The sequence below is a fragment of the Hylaeus anthracinus genome, unplaced genomic scaffold, assembly GCF_026225885.1.
Source record: "Hylaeus anthracinus isolate JK02 unplaced genomic scaffold, UHH_iyHylAnth1.0_haploid 4, whole genome shotgun sequence".
NCBI lineage: Eukaryota > Metazoa > Arthropoda > Insecta > Hymenoptera > Colletidae > Hylaeus > Hylaeus anthracinus.
The window spans coordinates 9,068,102-9,086,436 of record NW_026535289.1 but is presented as its reverse complement, the minus strand read 5'-3'; the positions used below and the strand labels follow the sequence as shown (position 1 = coordinate 9,086,436).

At 43.2% G+C, this 18,335-nt stretch overlaps 1 protein-coding gene across 3 annotated transcripts in view; it reads right to left on the bottom strand.

Moving 5' to 3' along the window:
* Positions 1-18,335, bottom strand: part of LOC128894503 (homeobox protein caupolican-like) — a 100,434-nt gene that overhangs the window by 39,729 nt on the left and 42,370 nt on the right. The window contains exons 1-2 of one of the 3 annotated variants that reach the window (XM_054156266.1): positions 10,840-10,924; positions 7,907-8,296 (exon numbers count right to left, since the gene is read on the bottom strand). In XM_054156266.1, coding sequence (XP_054012241.1) covers positions 7,907-8,251 — 345 coding nt within the window. In that variant the 5' untranslated portion in view covers positions 8,252-8,296; positions 10,840-10,924. Of the gene's footprint in view, positions 1-7,906; positions 8,297-8,590; positions 8,645-10,839; positions 10,925-18,335 lie in introns of those variants that run through there. The other 2 variants (XM_054156264.1, XM_054156263.1) reach the window with 2 other exon arrangements.

Sequence of the window (18,335 nt, the reverse complement as noted above, 5' to 3'; positions counted from 1 at the left end):
CGTGGTGGATACGGAATCCCGAAGGCTACCCTAACCGACTGAGCTATATCAACCGTCGATGGATTCTTTTTTTAATATTAAAAACCTGGAGACAGAACACCGCATCGGTTCCTGTTCCTTCAAGTTTCTCGGCTAGCCATTGATTTCTACTTATACACCCGTTCTGACACTAAACGTCCCTGCGTCTATGCCAAAGCTACCTGGGAGTCCATTAGCAGCCACTTCCCTTTCGTCCCAATTTTCTTTTTTCTTTGGATCCTTTCTATTCCCAAGTCCTCCTGCAGGCTCCAAGAATATATAAAATTTGCATCTAAGTCATTTTTAAACCGACCCTTGACGCGGAGGGAATCGTAAGATAATTAATCGCAGGTAGGGAAATCGTGTTGCATTTTCGAGAAACCTGATTTTTCGAGTAACCGGTGAGAAAGGGACGATGTAAACCGAACCACAAAGGGTCAAGGTGACTCCTTCATAGAAACGCAAACACCTGCGACAGCAGAAGTTGCTCGAAACAAATTCACTTCTTATCTAACGTGTCAACATATTATTTCACTTAGTAACCAATACATACACATATCTCAGCGACGATAAGATTAAGTTATAGTCGATTCGCGTTACTAATAACTTCACCCCCTCGGATAAGATTAGTTTGCGAGCCAAGCAACGCGAGAAACAACTATTTTCGCGCGATAGCTGAGCTTCGTAACCGATCCCCAGTGTCGTTCGGTGTGGGCGGTCCAGGCAAGGGAAAAATTTTATTCCAATAATATATAACTCATGAAAACATTCTATTACAATTTATATGCCGCGGTTATTCGATCGAACAGTTATTAGAATTATTTCACGATTTAGATTGGAGTTTTTATCGGTAATGGATTCAAAGCTGTTTCTATTCGGTATAAAGTCTATGAAATGTGTGTATTTCTATTCATCCTTAATAGTTTTTCTAGATAAAAGGTCAGAGAACATTTTTTAGTAACTTCTATGAAACATTATCTCAATATAGGTTTCAAACATTTCCAATTGAATCATTTAGTTCTGAAAAATTCCTTTGTACTAATTTCTGACCGCACACCCAAGTATTCTTCCCTTAAAATGCCCCCAGAGTTCCTCCCTTGCAGACCACGTAATAAACAAATCTACCTAATCTATTCACCCGCTATTATTCCAATAGAACGTGCCCATCCCTGTGCTAGAGATAAATATCGGGGGTCGAGATAGCGAACTCGTCAAAATTCTCAAAATTCCCGCTGACCGTTCGCTTATGACATTCCAGGGTGGTTCGGCGTCGCGCTGCCTCCGCGGAGGCGTCGCGTGCACGAAATTGCACGACGCCGCTGAAATTCCACGAAGTACTGACCGGCTGCAATTTATTGCGATAAAGGTGCAAAAGCCATGACGTTCGACGCATCGTCTCACGACAAATGGCATTCCACGAGTGTCGATCGGTCAACCACGGGGTCGGCTAATAACGCCAACTAGCATCGGGATAGGGGACCGACCAGGAATTTTTCGCGTCGCACCTCGCTCATCAAGGACGGCTGCGGTAAATTCGACGCGCGGAACGGACCGTGCGCGGTTGCGGAACGCCGATTAGCTGATCAAGCGAAGCACACACGCTTTTTCTCTCGGGGACTCGATGGAAATTTAAATAAGACTTGTAGGCTTTTTCATTTTGTTGTTTTATCTCGATTATAATAAACGAGAACTTTTCAATTCATAATTACACGAAGAATCGATCCCCAGAAAAGGTATCTGCGCAACTGTATCTCCGTTTCGAGACAAACTTGCTATCGGATAAAATTTCAAAAAAATCCTAAGAAGGATCTTTTCGGAGTGTATCGCGAGTGTAGGAACTGCAAGCGCGATGGGTGGTCAAACCCTGCTTTCGTTATCGTAATAATTTTAAGACCAACGAAGAATAAAAATCCATGATATCCATCGTGAAACATTCATGACGTAGCGGTTAGGAATCACTGGTGTAACCGTTCAGGTACGCGAGAGAGCTTCGCCAAACAACGACTCCGAATATCCTGGGGTGCGTTTAATATTTCACGTTTGCCAGCGTGTTTATGCGCAGGATGCCAGCCGGCGTGCGCAACGAGCATTACCGAGGCTCAAGCCAGACGGCAGAACGATCCTCTTGGAAAATAAAGATCGGGCGGGCTGCGACGCGGGCGTATTTACCAGCGACGCGTTTACATACATTAAGCCGAGCGAGCGTAGCGCGTTACGTTCGAACCGGAGCGTGCAGGGCACATTGTATCGCATGCGAGCCGCGCGTAACTGCCAATTATAAGAGCGTAAACGCTCCGCGATTAAGAGAGCTACGTGTGTTACGCTTATCAATGGGCCGTAAACTAACGCATTTCGCGATATCGCGGATCGGAATGTTTCGTCTCTTTCCTACCGTTGGAGTCATGCGAACCGGCGGGCACTCGCGGCTCTCTCCGTGGAATATTAAAGTCTTCTCTTTTCTTTTAGATAAATTTTAACGTAGGAGAGTTTACTTTTTCCATGAAATTTTAGTTTGGTCACAATTTTGCGTGTTCAATTTTCAGTAGCATAGTGTACATTCGTTTATTGATAAAGATGTTCGGAAGGGGAGTCAACGTGTAGATATTAATGGAACGTTACATACTAAGATTGTTGTAATGGTAATGCAATGTTCACATTTCTCTCGCCATTGATCGTACAAGTCAACATAATAAGAGTTTGAAGAACATCGATCACGATCGTTTCCTTTTCACTCTACATCTTTGTTGCACCATAACATAATAAGATACAAAGAACTAAAGGGGGCAAAAAATTCACAGTGTACACACCGGTTATGCTACATGGAGTGGGCGAGGCAACAGCTCTATTACAAGCTATCCCTAATTAACCTCCATCGTTTATCACTTCCAGCGACTACCTATTTGTAGAAATTACGTTCTTTTTTTTTTGTTACCAAGCGTGGTAGTGAAACGTTTCGAAAAATTGAAGTTCTTGGAATTTTTACGTCGAGTCTAAGCAGCGATCGACAACATTTTCATCGCGTTTAATCGGCTGTAACCGAGGAACGCAGCAAATTATGAATGACGCTATCAAGATATGCTGACATAATACGCGTACCACGTGTCGCAAAATGTCCGAAGAGCAATTAAACATCAGCATGGAATACGCTGTTTGCCCGTGAAACGAACTGTGAAATAACTGAAATTAAATCGAGTATTAAATCTGCATTCCTTCCGTTCTCGTTCGCGGTACGCCGTCCTCGGAACGATAAAACGCCAATCTAAATTAATTCGTTGAATCGATACACGGCGTCCAACATTATGGACGTTCCGTACTGGAGGTAGTTGAAGGAAGTTGGAGGAAGCGAAGCCTGGGAAAGAAGAATGTCATCTCTGAAGATGAAGGTGTTTCAGGAAATTAAGAAAGTTTCTTTTAATTAGAAGGAACCTTGGCTGAAAATGGAGCTGACCAGTTTTCAAAGAAACCAGCTCCATGCAAACCAGTTCTAGGTATTTAAAATTTTGACATGGATGCAATGTTACTGGTTGATTTGAATTTTTCAGCGAACTGTTATCGATCTCTACAAAATCGACTTGTCGTTCTCGGAAAGACTGCCCTTCCAATTTTTCAGGAAATTTCTCACTGGCAATTCTCGAGTGCGTAATTATCAGAGACAATGAGGGGAGATAAAAAATTCCACTATCGGACGTTATCCGTTCATGATCGACTGATTGCGCGGCGACATCAAAAGCCCGTCGATCATTCGTAGGCGATGCGGACAAACAACGTGTCCCGAAAAAAAAAAAACTATCGCATTATCGAACGATCGATGGAAACGATAACTTTCTACTCGAGAATCGACGACGAACAATCTCGGCCCTGTCAGCCGAAAAACACAAAGAGAAATTCAAGTGTCGCGAACAGAGTGACTCATCCAGGGGTGATAGAACGGCTCGTTATCAGGGATATCACCCAGCCCGTTCATTTGTCGGACTGGTGTATAATTTTGGCCAATCGGGACTTCGTTATCGGCAGTCACGCGCCGATTGGTCCGTGGCGATTTACTCGCGCGTCGGGGTGGACGTTGAAAATTCGTCATAAACGAGGCAAACATGGACACCGATATATATCTGTTGTGCGATATTACCTCGTCCTATTTATTAACGGCTGTCCCGTTAATTGAATCGCGTCGCAGCAAACTGTTCGTGATAAGAAGCCAGAGATTTGTTACGGAAATACCTGCTCTCGAACCCTCGAGTATCTCACATGACATTGTGGATTTCCTAACGCAGCTTGAAAGAATGAAGTGTTTGTGATTTTTATCTCGCTCTTCGTCTAGTCTCTTGGCCAAACCCAGACCATCGGATTAGGATCTTGGTAGATGTTTTTCATCGACAGCGAGAGCATTAGTCTCGCAGAAGGGTAAGCATCTTGGCTACGTTTGATCCAGTCCGACCCGAGCCGTTTCAGAGGGGCGCGGAGATAGATCGCCGAAAAACTACCAATTAGTGTAATTACACCGATAAATTCAATTTTAATTGGGCCTGCTTCCTGCCTCGAGGAGGCAGATCCAATTCTCGTATCGAGATCCAGGGCAATAATAACGCGCTCGCGATTATCTCTAGACCGATGCATTTTGTGGAACCGGCAATAACTGTGTGTAATCCATTTCACGTGAAACGAAACGGTGCAGGAAACGCGTGCTCGGCTCGATAAAAACGGCCCGAGTCTGTATCGTGTTCGAACGTGGCGTTTCGAACTGACCTTTCACTTCGGTCAGGATTAATGCACTTAGCGTTCGCAGCGGACACACGAGAGCTTGCAAAGAAAGGAAAACTTCGGGAGGGGAATAAATGCAGAATTTAATTATCAGATCTCTCTGTCTCTCTCTCTCTCGTTCTTTCATTCATTCTGTCACCGTTTCTCCGTGCGTCGGTCGAAATAACTTCAAGTGGCTCGAAACATCTGGCGAAGTGTGTGTTTTCCAAGCGAGCTTTTTACCGTTTCTACCTCCCGGTGGTGAGTATCCACGCTCGAGTGCAGATATAAATTGGCCGAAACCGCGATACGATCGAGCTTCTATTTCTATATGTCTACGCCAACCGACTTTATCAGCGTATCGTCGACGTATCCACGATTAGGCAACGTATCCCACCGCGTGCACGATTCTGGCCTCGTATGTCGGTCAAGCAAGACCGCCGTGCTATCTTGGAACGGCTCACTATTTCGTGTAACGGACACGCAGTATTCATGCTTAAGGACCAAGTGAAAAAAGAGCGTGAAAGAAGAGTCATGAAAAACCTCGAAAAATGAAACAAAAATACTTTTATGGTAGAAACGTCTCGTTGATAAAAGTGTTATAACCCAGAGCGTTTCATTCGTAACAAAATGATATGCTTATTGAAATATACGAGTAAAACCAGAGGCTTAAAACTTAGAGAACTCATACTACCGTGATCTCGATTGTTCAATGCCGTTCTGTGCCAGCGATCATCCACGGTTCTTAACCCAACGGCTAGTCCAGCAGCCAGCACGCGATACCGTTCGATGCAATTTCAATGTCCGCGGTAACTTAATTACCCGCGTCGACACTTCCCGTGCAGTGACACGCGAGATCTCCGCGTCCCGTCGCCAAACAGCGCGAACAGCTCGAGGACGGTCGAGTGGTCGAGTGCTAGAGCCGCTTCTCTCTATCCAGGACTTATTAATAGTCGTTTCTTTCCGTTGTGGTACCAAGCGAACGAGGACGAGCGGAATAAACGGTGTCTTTGCACGAGAAACGCGCGTTTCGCAAGATTCCCGACGTCAGAGAACTCGCGAGATTCTCTTGGCCTGAAATATAACCGCGAATCCATCATCTAGTCCTCGTTAGAGGTAGCGAGACGACGCGTCTTCCGCGAACCGAAACTTAAACGAGATTATCGCTCCGCTTCGCCGACAGCCGGCCGTGAATAATTCGACGCTGGTTGCGCGACGCCGAGGAGGCTGCGAACACGCCAGGAGACGCATGGATAGCGACGGGACCAATCCAACGGCGTACTCGTTTACTCTTTGGGGGTTGGATGAGTTAAAGAAACTGTCCAACTTTTAGTTTAGTGTTGTATGCGCATGGCTTCATAGGTGAGAAGATAACCAAGAATGATCGTTCTTGCAACGCTCAAAATTGGAGGTGAATCAAGAGAGCTGGTTAAAGGACTAGTTTTTCGAACGCCAGAGTTTAAAATTTCCAGTATAAAATAAAAAGATAAGTTATTCATCTATTTCATCCTAAATGAAGTTTACTTTTCCCCGAATCCTCGAGTATACCTTCGAATTTTAATTATAATTTGATTGGCTGCTGTGTTAGTCCCATCGCTATGCAAAGATATTCGCGCGAGTAGAGGCGATCGCGAGAATCGAAGACGTCCCGAGGCTGCCATCCTCGGGATTCCAAGCTAATTCGTGGCAAGAGCAGCCGCTAATCCGTCTTGGGTTCAGGCCGTGCGAGCAATAATCGTCCGGCACGCCTAACTCGACGAGCCAATCAATCTGAGGCACGGATAGCCCGGCGCATATTTTACACGTGAAACGTTACAAAGCGTGTCGCGGGACCACTAATACTCGCCTCGTGACGTCCGTCTCGTTTGAGCCCGAGCTAATAAACCGTTTAATGATTGCATTTATAAATACGGCCGAGTCGTAACTCTTCCGATTAGTCGTGGGACGTGTAATTTGCGTAATTTATTGTTTCGAGCGTCGACTCCCGCAAGGGGGTGGCACGGAGTTCCCCGCCCCAAAGGTGCCAAGATGATATACGAGCGACGTTCAGCAAAGAATATTATGTAAACAAGCCATCGAGAGCTGCTTATAGGGAATATTTGAAGGAAAAAGCTCAGGAGCATTTTCGAGAAGAGGTTCGAGTATCTTCATACTAGGCGTAGAATATGTATAAATCTTTTCCATCCCGTTTTTTATATTTCTCTTTTAATTTTCATCTATTTGCTCAAATGCCTTGTAATATCCACAATTATCTCTTTATTTAAATCATTCTATCTGTATTTATGAAGTATGATAAAAACTACCAAAGAATTAATTTATTCAAATCGTATGTTAATTATGAGTTATCAGGTATTGACTGAAATAGTTGTTCTTCTAGGATATTTACACCAGCTGTCTAATTAGGTTATTTAAATGAATGCATCTGCATACTCTGAGACGGTTTAATCGTGTCTATACAAATTGAGGAATTATGTTTCTCCGTAATATTTCCTCGTTACTTCGCGTTTTTGATTAAAACTGAAATAACGCGTGCCGTACACGGAAATCGATTACATACAAGCGAATAGAAGAGACGATCTTTGCCTAACTTGTTTACGTGAAACGAAGATGAATCGTCAAAGTTAGAACTTATAATTGCAAAGTCTTAACTTCCACCATCTCGGGATAAAAAATTGATCGATCAAGGGTCAAGTCGATACGCGAAACCAATTAATATAAATAGCCAACGTGGCATTAACTACAATTAAAGGAAATCGTTGCGAAATCTCTAGACCGACAATCTGTGTCAGGCGTCGCTTTCAGAGTCGAGATGAAGCGATATCGTCACCTGTGAGAAACCTTACATGTTTCGTATACGTGTGATGTTACGAGGTATGCATATCTTTCATTTGCGTAATATTCAGATGCGGCGAAGTTTAATCAACAATACGAGATCATTTACCGCGGTCACAAAAAATTCGCACATTTTAATTTCGATCCCGCGTCGACACTGCAACGTCACGGAACGCTTCAGCAGGCAGTAAAACCAATAACTTATCGTCCATGAATAATTCATCCCAAGTAAAGCGCGAAAAAGTCGTCGATTGCCGTGGACGAACAATTACCGGCGACCTTCCGCGGCAACTGGAGTAAATCGAGAAAATAGACTCACCAGAGGAGGGTAGAACGCTGAGCTGTCCATGCTGATGCTGGGGTAGGGACCCTGGTCAGTGGTGGACGGCGTCGGTGTGGGGTAAGAGGAGTAGGAGGTCGCCGTGGGTGCTAGCCTCGGGTATGCACCCAAAGCGAGCCTCGCGGCGCTGTCGTACTGACAGCTGCAAACCGTCTGCCCGGTCACAGGATCCGTCATCATGGGCCTGCCGTTTTCACAGCAACCAGGGCCCGTAGTGCCGCCCACGGGGGTGCTCGCTCCTCCGCTTGCCGCCGCGGCGCCTGTCGTCGTCGCCGTCGACGACGGTGACAGCGCCCCGGGGCTCAGGGCCCCACCAGACGACATCGCCGGCGACGTCGCCGTCGTCGGCTGTCCCCCGCTCACCAGCAGCTGAAAATTTATCAATTTACGTTAGATACATTCGGCGAACATAATTAAAAAATCATTAAAAAGAAAAGGAAACGATAGATAGGCAATAAATGTAACCTCGAAGGAACCTGCCTCCTTATTTTCAATTTTCGAATGCAGATTTGGAATCAGCGAACCCAAACACTCAACGTGGAATTGTTCGATGCGAATCTAACAAAATGCAAATTGAAGGGCAACATTTTTACTATCTAATAGATAGAAATTTATCTGTTATGAATTTAGGAGGATATGTATCCTCGTAAAAATATAGTACACCTCAAGAAACAGATGTTGCGACACGATAGCATAACTCAATCAGGCAAATATTATTGATATTACGAATAGCCTGAAAGAGTAGTAAAACAGATCGAATAAAACTTGGTTCCTATATAGTTTCATAACGCAAACAAGTAAATAACCGGTTGATGACATTATATTTATCTAGTGGCGTACGATGGTGTTTGATGTGGAGTATAAAATGAGGAAAGTCTCGCATGTCTAATTGGCGTATAGGATTAAATTTATCGCGAAATGTCAAGCAATGCAAAACTGCAGTTAATTAACTCCAGTAAAAGTAATATGTCAGCTACGATTGTACGTTTTCCCAGAGCTATTGCATAAACGTATCTGCTAACGTGAGGGATTCTAGGTGGCACGTGTCATTAACGTTAAACTACTCAACGTATGACAAATAAATCTAAATTCTTATGTTTTAAAATAAACAAGTAAATCACTAGTAATTACTACCGTACCCACATATTTCATATTATCATAATTCGACGGATCTCCTATTACGAAGGTAACACGCCACTGATTTTCAACGAAGCATTTGATAACGTTACACTTAACGAAACATTTAACGAAGATAAAATCAACTTAGATCTTGTCGATGAAGTCTTAAGTGATAGTATAATGAAACTGCCAATGAGACAAATAATAAATTTAATTTAACGTATATTAAAGAGACGTTTGATAAATTTGATAGCAAATCCCACTTAATTCTCTCTGAACAACTGGTTTCAGAGGCACTTCATGTAATAATATTCAATCGTACTCGTAAGTTTTATCGGGATACCTTGAATATTCTGACTTAATAATACGTACTCTATTAATGAATTGCAATGCAGAATAAAAATATTTTTATCGTACTAATAAAATACCAGATGGATATATCACGTAATATATTCTTAGTACATTTGCTTGTTTCCAGTCGTGACGAAACATCGTAACATTGTTGCTCCTACAACCAAGAATATTTTTTCCAATCCACAAGAATTGCCCTTCGTGATGACTAAGTAAATCAAATTAATTTTTACTCGAAACCCGTCATGTCCACTCTGTCCTGTCATTTAAGCTTCCTTTTTATGTAACTTAATTTACATCATTCATTATTGAAGCAAGCGGAATGCACCGGCGAATGAATAACGAGTGACCAGGAAACGAGTTTAAAAAAAAATAATTTCAGCTTCACGGGTTAATGGCGATAATGACGGTAATTTCAAAAGTAGCCGGTGGCTCGCTTATCGCAATGAATCCGATTATAAATGCGCGCTCGATAACTCGATAGCAATTTCGTGTTACTTTAATGGGCGATAATCGAAAAGACGCAGGAATATCTCTCGTTATTAAATAACAAACGAGGCTTCACAATTAATTTCCTTAAAAGCTTCCTCCTAAGTAGGGAGCAACTAGAGGAAACTGAAATCAGTTCCGCATTTTTTATCGAAGCAGAAATTAAAAACCGCTCGTCATATTTTTTACTTGTTATAAGAAAACGAAGTCAACTTTTGCTTCAATGAAAATACTGCTCGATTCGAAGGATGATTATTTTTTTAATAAAGTGGCGCGACGTCGTGACGTATCGGTTAATTACATTTTTCACCACGGACCAGGTGAAAACACTCTAAACACTAAGCGTAGCCTCGCACGCTCACTAGGCATCGATAGCAATAATCATCACATAATTTCCTGTAATGACGTTGGAATAATATCGTCGATATCGTTCAGTACTTTCCACAGACCGAGCGAATAAATTAAACGGAAATTTATCGCTGCGCCGAGTCGCTGTGGAAGTCAAATTGCTGCCAACGTGTTCATATATCAGCGAACCGTGTTTGCGCTTTCATGAACCGACGGTGCTCGCCCTGTATCGCTCGGAAATTGAACTCGTTATATGTTAATGATGGAGTAAACGAGCGTCTCTCGAACCGCCTAAAACGTTCCTCGTCAAAACACGCCCATTTGTCACCGCTATCGGGGCAAAAAACTTCCAACACGCGAAACGACCAGCGCCGGCTCCGAACGACTGCAAATGTCTTGTCGTGTACTATACGCGTTTTCGCGCCGTAATTGCTACAAGTCGAACACAGGGGAAAAATGCGCCTTCTAACAAAGGATCATTACGTTACTCGCGGCCGACGTCGGTACGGCTCAACGTAAATTAATTGCCAACGACGAGGAAGCGATTTTTAACAGTTCATTTACGCGTTATTGCCACTCGTAACAAACTGCACCATTTTATTTACATCAAATCTACATCCTATCGTGTTGCACCAATTATCTTTGGAATTTTGTGGGCAAAGTTTGTTGTTCGAAACAGTAGAACGCTGATAGATTTGTCGCATGGTCAACGAGCAATGAATGACTGCTGGACGTTACCTATACGAACGAATATTTTTACCAGCAGTATCCCGATGACGAGATCGATCCATCTTGTTCGAGATACTAGTTGGCAAAAATATTGGTAATTAATGAACCAGCTAACATCGTGTCTACGCAATCAAACAACTCGTATATGCGCGTCTAAGGAAATGAAATCATTACCACGCAAGGAGAACGAGACATTAATTGCTTAATTAAACTTAATAATTCCTGCAATGTACAACTGGAAAACAACAGAAAAAGACCGTCTTTCCCATCAACCGCGATAGCTTATGCGCACCGATATAAAACAGAAAAAAACGATATAAATAAATAAACAGTCTTTGAGAACGAAGTCAACTCGATCGATAATAAACAAGTCAATGAGTCTTAATTACAAGACTTGTCACGGTTTACATAATAATCCCAGTTCCCAGCGTCTCTTCGACGGGTTCCCCTGCAAGTTTCAGCTATCGACGCGGTAGAGATCGCCTTAAAAGTTACTCGCAGTTAACTGCACCAAAAAAGAAAAACGTTTTAACCGAGTAATTATATTTTTTGGTGAATCTGATCAACAGTTGCCATGTTTAATTATCACTCGGTATCCCGAACATTTTATTCGGTTTTCCACTTCATTTCTTACTCGCATATTTATCCCTTTAGTTTCAAGATTAAGTATTTTAATTTTAGATGACAAAGATGCTAAAGTGCGACACTTGGTAGCCCAGAGTAACACGAATTGTGCTTCGAAATGCGCAGTTCACGAAAAACGAGAGAATTTCCAGCCGATAAATCATTTCCAATGGGTTTCTATTATTCCCAGATCCTTTGATTCTGATCCTAACCGGTGAACTCCATGGCGATCCCGCGATTAATCGCTCGACGAAGCCAGCCCTCTCAAAGTCCACGGTCGTCTACGTCGCGGAAGAGAGCCCACGAATGGAGGGGTTACGCACATATATCCCGCAGGCTTCTCCGCGGTAAATTAGCTCGCGGTAAATGAGGATGAAATGAATCCTGGTAATTAATACGGCAGGGGAGTTATTTCGAGAGAAGCTACCAACCACGTGGGTGAGAGCGAGAGAAACTAGCGCTGTATCGCAGCGGTGATGAAGCTCTTCCCGCGCATTCCTGCCAGCGTTGGGCGCAATGCAATCCGTCAACGTGATTGCGAAATAATCAAACGCGATTAACGAATAATCGGGCACTATTAGCTCCGAAAGATCGCGATTTACCGATTCACGATCCCAGATTACAATAATGTAGTTTTCAATCTGACACGGTTAACGAGTAATGATTAATCGGACACGATCGGCTCTGACATTATTGATCCACGATTGCCGATTATATAAATATAATTTTTAATCGGGCAATTGTGCGTGACGATTGAAAAACGTAGATAACAGAAACTGCATGGTGGTCCCTCGAAATGCTGACTAACCTGCTTTCGTGGTATTTTAAGTAACGAAAAGTGGGGATGTGAGTTTTACTAAAATTTGACCTGATCATCGGACTCTAGTTGAGATAGAGTATCGTTTATTATAACTTTAAGCATTACGAAGCCGATAGTAATATACCATTTAGAAGGGTCTAGAAGCGTGATCGAAGCGTCTTAATGTATTTAAATATACATGCTCGCGGCACAGCCTGCAATTTGATTTCAAATTGGATATAAACGTAACAATAACCACTGTCCATCTCTGATTACCATCACATGGCGCCGATAAAAGGGAGAAAAGGAGCACGTGGAAAGGAAAACGGTTAGCGCGGCTTACTGCCTTTCTATTCGTAGATCGTGTCGAAATCGACCGAACCGGGACGCCCACGGAAAACGTGATAAATAGGATCAACGAAATGCGTTATTCTCGCGCACGATTTTCCCGCGGCGCTTTGTTTTCGGCGTCTGGCAAAACGAGCACGACCAACGGAAAAAGAGAATAGAAAAATAGAAGCTGTGTCGCCACAATTTCGTTTTATTTTCTCTACTCTCGTCTTTTTTTTTTTATTTTACAACACGTCCGTATCTTTCGGCGGCGTCGACGTGTTTACGAAAAACGGGATTCCACGTCGCGCTAAATAGTCGTAAGATATTTCGACGCCTCTGCCGGGCCAGCTACAAATTTCGCCTGCTAATTTATCGCCGCCAACACCTAAATAGCGTCCCGCCGTGAAATTAGATGAGCGAGGACTTGAATCACGCGCCCGTTCGTACGCGAGTTTTAATTTACAGTCGTTGTTCGAATTATTAATCGGGGGAGGGGAAAGAGTTCTCTATATCGAGAAAGCAACGGCATCATAACATATTAAAGTTGGCAGTACTTTCCAAGAGCAGTTTGTAAGGTTCGCCATTTTGTTCTGGTTGCCTTTACTACCACACTGTACTGATTAATATCGGCTAGATAGTCTTCAGAATATAAAATTTATATTCAGTTCGAGGAAAGATGAAAAATCACAGACGCCGCTGTACCTTGAATGGAAATCGTCTTTAAAATAAAAATATTCTTCTGCTCTAGAAGCGATGCATATTCGTCCTCTATAAGCATAAAACTTTTCAGACATATCCAAAGATCCACGTATCCTCGAGCTCAGGACAACCCCTACCGAAGACCCCTCAAATCAGAACACGCCTTGAATTCGGACGTAGACGCGAAACGTCCTTCGGATCCAGGAAAAGTCTCCGCACCATATATCGGAACATGGTTAGGAAGAAGCCTCGCGTTGATTTGCGAGCGCGAGCGTCGCCGAATCGTCGACGAGGCGAATGGGGTTGGCCCAAGGGTGGAAGACGTGAAAGGTAACCGAGGAATAAGGGACTACGCCGAGAGGAGTCTTCCTGCAGGCCAGGATTCGTTGGGTTTTCGCGGCGGTGGTTGATGCCGCGGGGGTGAAAGTGGGCTTTTAAAAGGTTCCGATGGGAAACCCAGCAGGGCGTGAATGGCTCCAGACGCGACTGGAGGACCCGGAACGTTCCTGGAGCGACGAACGAGGGACGGAGGCGAGAAAGCATCCAACGGTGGAAGAGTATGTGCGTGCACGGGGATACACAGGCACGCGTGTGTCACGGCCTCGAGGTGTTCCACCACCTCCCGAGTCCCTTGGCTCTTTGTTCACGAAAGTTCGGTTTACCTCGTTCCCTTCCGAGGCCAGGGCCTGGTTTTTTCTGGGTCTATTTTTGCATCGGGTCCTCTTGGAGCAGGAACGAGCCTCGAACTGGACGGGGACTCGTTTCGCCCCGTGGAAACACAGAAACGGTACCCTGGGGAACGATTACGGTATACGTGTGTCGATTTAATTAAGGATTCTACAACCGACTCGGTGACATCTCGATGGAAAGTGCGAATGTTGTCCAGGATCGCCTCGAGGATGTTTGGCTCGAGGCTAGTATAATTTTAATAAGTCGATTCCGTATTTGCAGCTTACCTCTTACAATTATTCAGCGAGTATAATTACCCCCTTTCACCAGGAATGCCTAATTTTAGAGAAAGCCAAAACGAAACATAACGCGAACTCGGAAAGTTGTAACAGTATCAAGACCAAAAATGGAGCAGAATCTTTTCGACGACCAACCGAGTCTTTTCATAAATTCTCCTCCGATTAACCGTAAACTCAGCAAATGTAACCATTAAAAACACCAAACTGAGATTACCAAACCTTATTTGCACGGCGAAGAACAACGTAATACATGGTTTTCCAGCAAACTTCCCCCTTTCGTTTCGTTCGCGAATCTTTCGGGTCCGCCTATGCGTGCATAAGGAAGAAAACGCGAGCAAATTAAGAAATAAAATTCAAATCTTGATGCAAAAGTGGCATACGAAGATTTTAATTGGAGGGTGCTCAAGGCCCGAATGGATACGTTCGACGAGTATACGCGAATTAAGGAGACCATTTCGTGGAAAACGTTAAGTATGGTTTATCGATGATCTGATAGCAGTGCGTGACGCAGGTGTAAAGAGAACGTAGCCACTTCTTTCCGATGCCGATGATGAGGAATAATTTACCGGTACGAACGTGTAATTTCGACGTAAGTGCCTTAACCCTTCATTCGTTATGGCAGTGAATTTACAATGTATCGATTCCACGTTCGATACACCGAGTGAGCTCGCCGAGTAGCCACCGCTCGATAACTCCTCGGGAACACGTCCATAAATTGTCGATACATTCGTATTTGTCCGTTAAACAACCGCGACTAATTTCCAATCATCGATGAACCTTATCTGACTTTTGTCTTATCGCGAAATCGAACTTTAATATTCGCTGTATCGATCGATCGGCAGACGAGTTCGCGAAGGCTGGGGAAACGCGCACTTACGACCGCAATTACATCATATAGACGATCGTGCCGGACACCTGCAAAACAATCCCAATATCAAAAGTGATAAACGAAACTCGGTAGCCTCTTCAACTTTCTACAGACGATTGCGAAATTACTCATTAATGTGATTAATAACGATTCGCTGGAATAATCGCTTCCACGGATTTCGACGTAAAACACTCGGAAATACCGCGATGACTCGTTCGGGGAAAACTGGGTCATCGAACGCGCCATATAATTTATCGTATACATAAAAATGTACTGGTGCTGTTTATTATGATTTCATTGGTAAGAAAACCGAAGAATAAACTCCTTTGCAATGCATAAGATTGGATGATAATTATACCGTAATTTGCATCTCGATAAGAACATTGTTTCGCATCCATCTCGAGAATTTTCAAACGGGGATTCCCCGATTGAGATACGAAAATCCAGGAAAACATAATGGCTAGCCATGGAAGGAGGAAAAATCGGAGGTAGAGTCCTTCGAGAACAGGACTCGCGAGGTGTTTGAAGGGTTCTCTCGGTAAACAGGATTACACGTGTTCGAGTTGAGCGAAACAGCGGTCTGATCGCGAGTTATCGGCGTCTCGTGCAAAGTAACCGGAGAAACTTGACAATGTGACTTCTAGACCGCTCGCACGCAATGTTAGAACGTGCAACGAGATCTCGCGCGTTTACACGATACGCGAATTCGATTCCGTCGTGAAATTAACTTTGACCTGTTCGTATCGCGCGAAAGATCGCGTCGGGAGATAAGTTTGACCACGTTTGCACTGCCTCGGCTACGTAGTGCTACGTATGGTTCGGCTAATCAATAATATAGATTCTCTTTTCAAAATCTAAGCATGCTTTCTTCAAGTTTTCTATTCATTAATATGTTATCAATAACAAAAATTTTTTATTGCCATTTTAATTGAAGGGGTACTTATTATCATCCCTATTTTACGGTTGAAATGTTTAACGAACAGATTAACTTTCTTAATTACGTACATGCGCTTACAAGAAGTGTATTGCCGTATAGTATGGTGATAAGATAAATGAATGTGATAATATGTCAAGTGTATAATGTTATGCAATAATGACGTTTTATACGACGAGAATGCTTCTCTGTAAACGAACAAAGAAAGGTACGGTTAGCGTGCGACATCTAAGCTCGATAACTAAAAATAAAATCCCTGGAAAGTTAACTAAGAAAACTTGATATTTTCACGCGAAAACGTCTAACTTCTTCGAATCCTGTTACTCATTCTTCAATTCGGACATTAATTTATGAATTTTGATTAATCGTGTGAATTTCAAATGTACTCTACCATTTCTGAAACAGAAATTATTCATTTCCTCCTACGTTAGATGTTTGAAGCCAAGAACTCCTCGTAATTCAGATGAAAAAAATCTCCTCGCAAATTCATGAACTGTACGTTTAATACGAATTACCGTAAAATAATTTCTGTTTGAAAAGATAACAAAAACAAATGTTCGCACGGAGGAGTGGCTTATAGGGCGGCAGTTAGCACGTCAAAGTAATCTTTTTAAGGATATCGTGGCTACGAGATAGGGAGCGTGGCAAATGTGCCCTAACATAGCGAAAGGACGACGGGAGCGCAATACGCGCGCGCAATTCGCACGGAAAAAAGATGGCGGACCCGGAGATACGAATGGACAGTCTCTGTTCTCGACTTCTTTAGACCTAACCTCTCCCTCCCGTTCCTCGGCGACTCCTTCCTGTCGCTCCTTCCACCTAACCCATGTGTCTTTTTCTCGTCGCTGAAATCCCGGGCACATAGGGAGTACGGGAGCCCGTCGTACGCCCTCTTCGTCCCCCGTCAAACGAGATCTTGTATGACAACGGCATTACGGACCAAGACCCTGGCAGCTCTTCTTTTTCGCGACAAATTAACCGTTACGATGACTCTCGCGGTGCCGAGCCACTCAATCGAACCTTAATAACGCGTCGTCACGTGCCCACAGTTTGTCCCGCAAATAATCAGGGTTAAGACCACGGTTTTTCATCCCAGCAAAACGTTGTTTGCCGCCTCTAGCAGATCTGGGACCAACTAACGCGATGGACATTCTCTCGCAAACTGGGAATATTATCGAGATCTGCTAAGGTCTAACCATTCTGACACGGGAACAGGAGTTAAACTAATTCTCGTAATTTTCCAGAACTTGGTCATTTTTTAATTCGTTTAGGAGTAAAGGAGCAATGGTATTTTCTGAATTCTTCTTTGTTTCCAAGAAGAATGAATTTAACATGTTTCCTAGCTTCTAAGTTGCACTTTTAGTCATCGAATGGCGGAAGTGTTTCCGCTGCCGAGTTGGATCCGCAGATTTTCACACGGCTTGCAACTGATAGACACGTTTAAGATTCTTCCTTACGTGTGACACTATTGATAGATCGAATAATCTGTACCAACAAGTTGTTCTGACGATGTACTAATAACAAGTCGAGTAATTGATGTTCGAACGATTAATAGTGTCATATCTCGGGCAGAATCTGATAGATAAACCTTGACGATTAGTTCAACTATGAGTACCGAAATGAAGCGTAATAATATCTATGCCTAAAAAATTTTCTATACCTAAAATAATACTTGTAACACAAGGAATAATATTTTTGTTTAATATATCGGGAGCTTTTTACTTCCAAACGGCCAGAGTTACAAGCAAATTTTAAAAAAGGTCTCTTGGAAGTTTTACATTCAGAATTTTGGTCGCCTCGAAGTATCTATTTGCCAAGAACAGATTCTAATCGAACGTGCAGACGTGTGACGTCTTTCTTGATATCTAATATCTATCGAGTAGAATATATTTCTTATCTCACACACCGGAGTTCGATAAGCATATGCGTTTTAAATAGATCTTACGCACATTCTGTTCACCGAAATTCACGCACGTCTGAATGGTGGTTTGATGACATTAGAATCGATTACCTAACCGTTAACTATGTTTGGACATTGTCCGTCGAGTAAGTTTAGAATACAGTGCCGCTACCGTGGTCACACCGCCGAGTTCGAAACAGAGTATAAACCCTTGAGAGGGAATTTATTTTGTTTCTGATGTAAATCT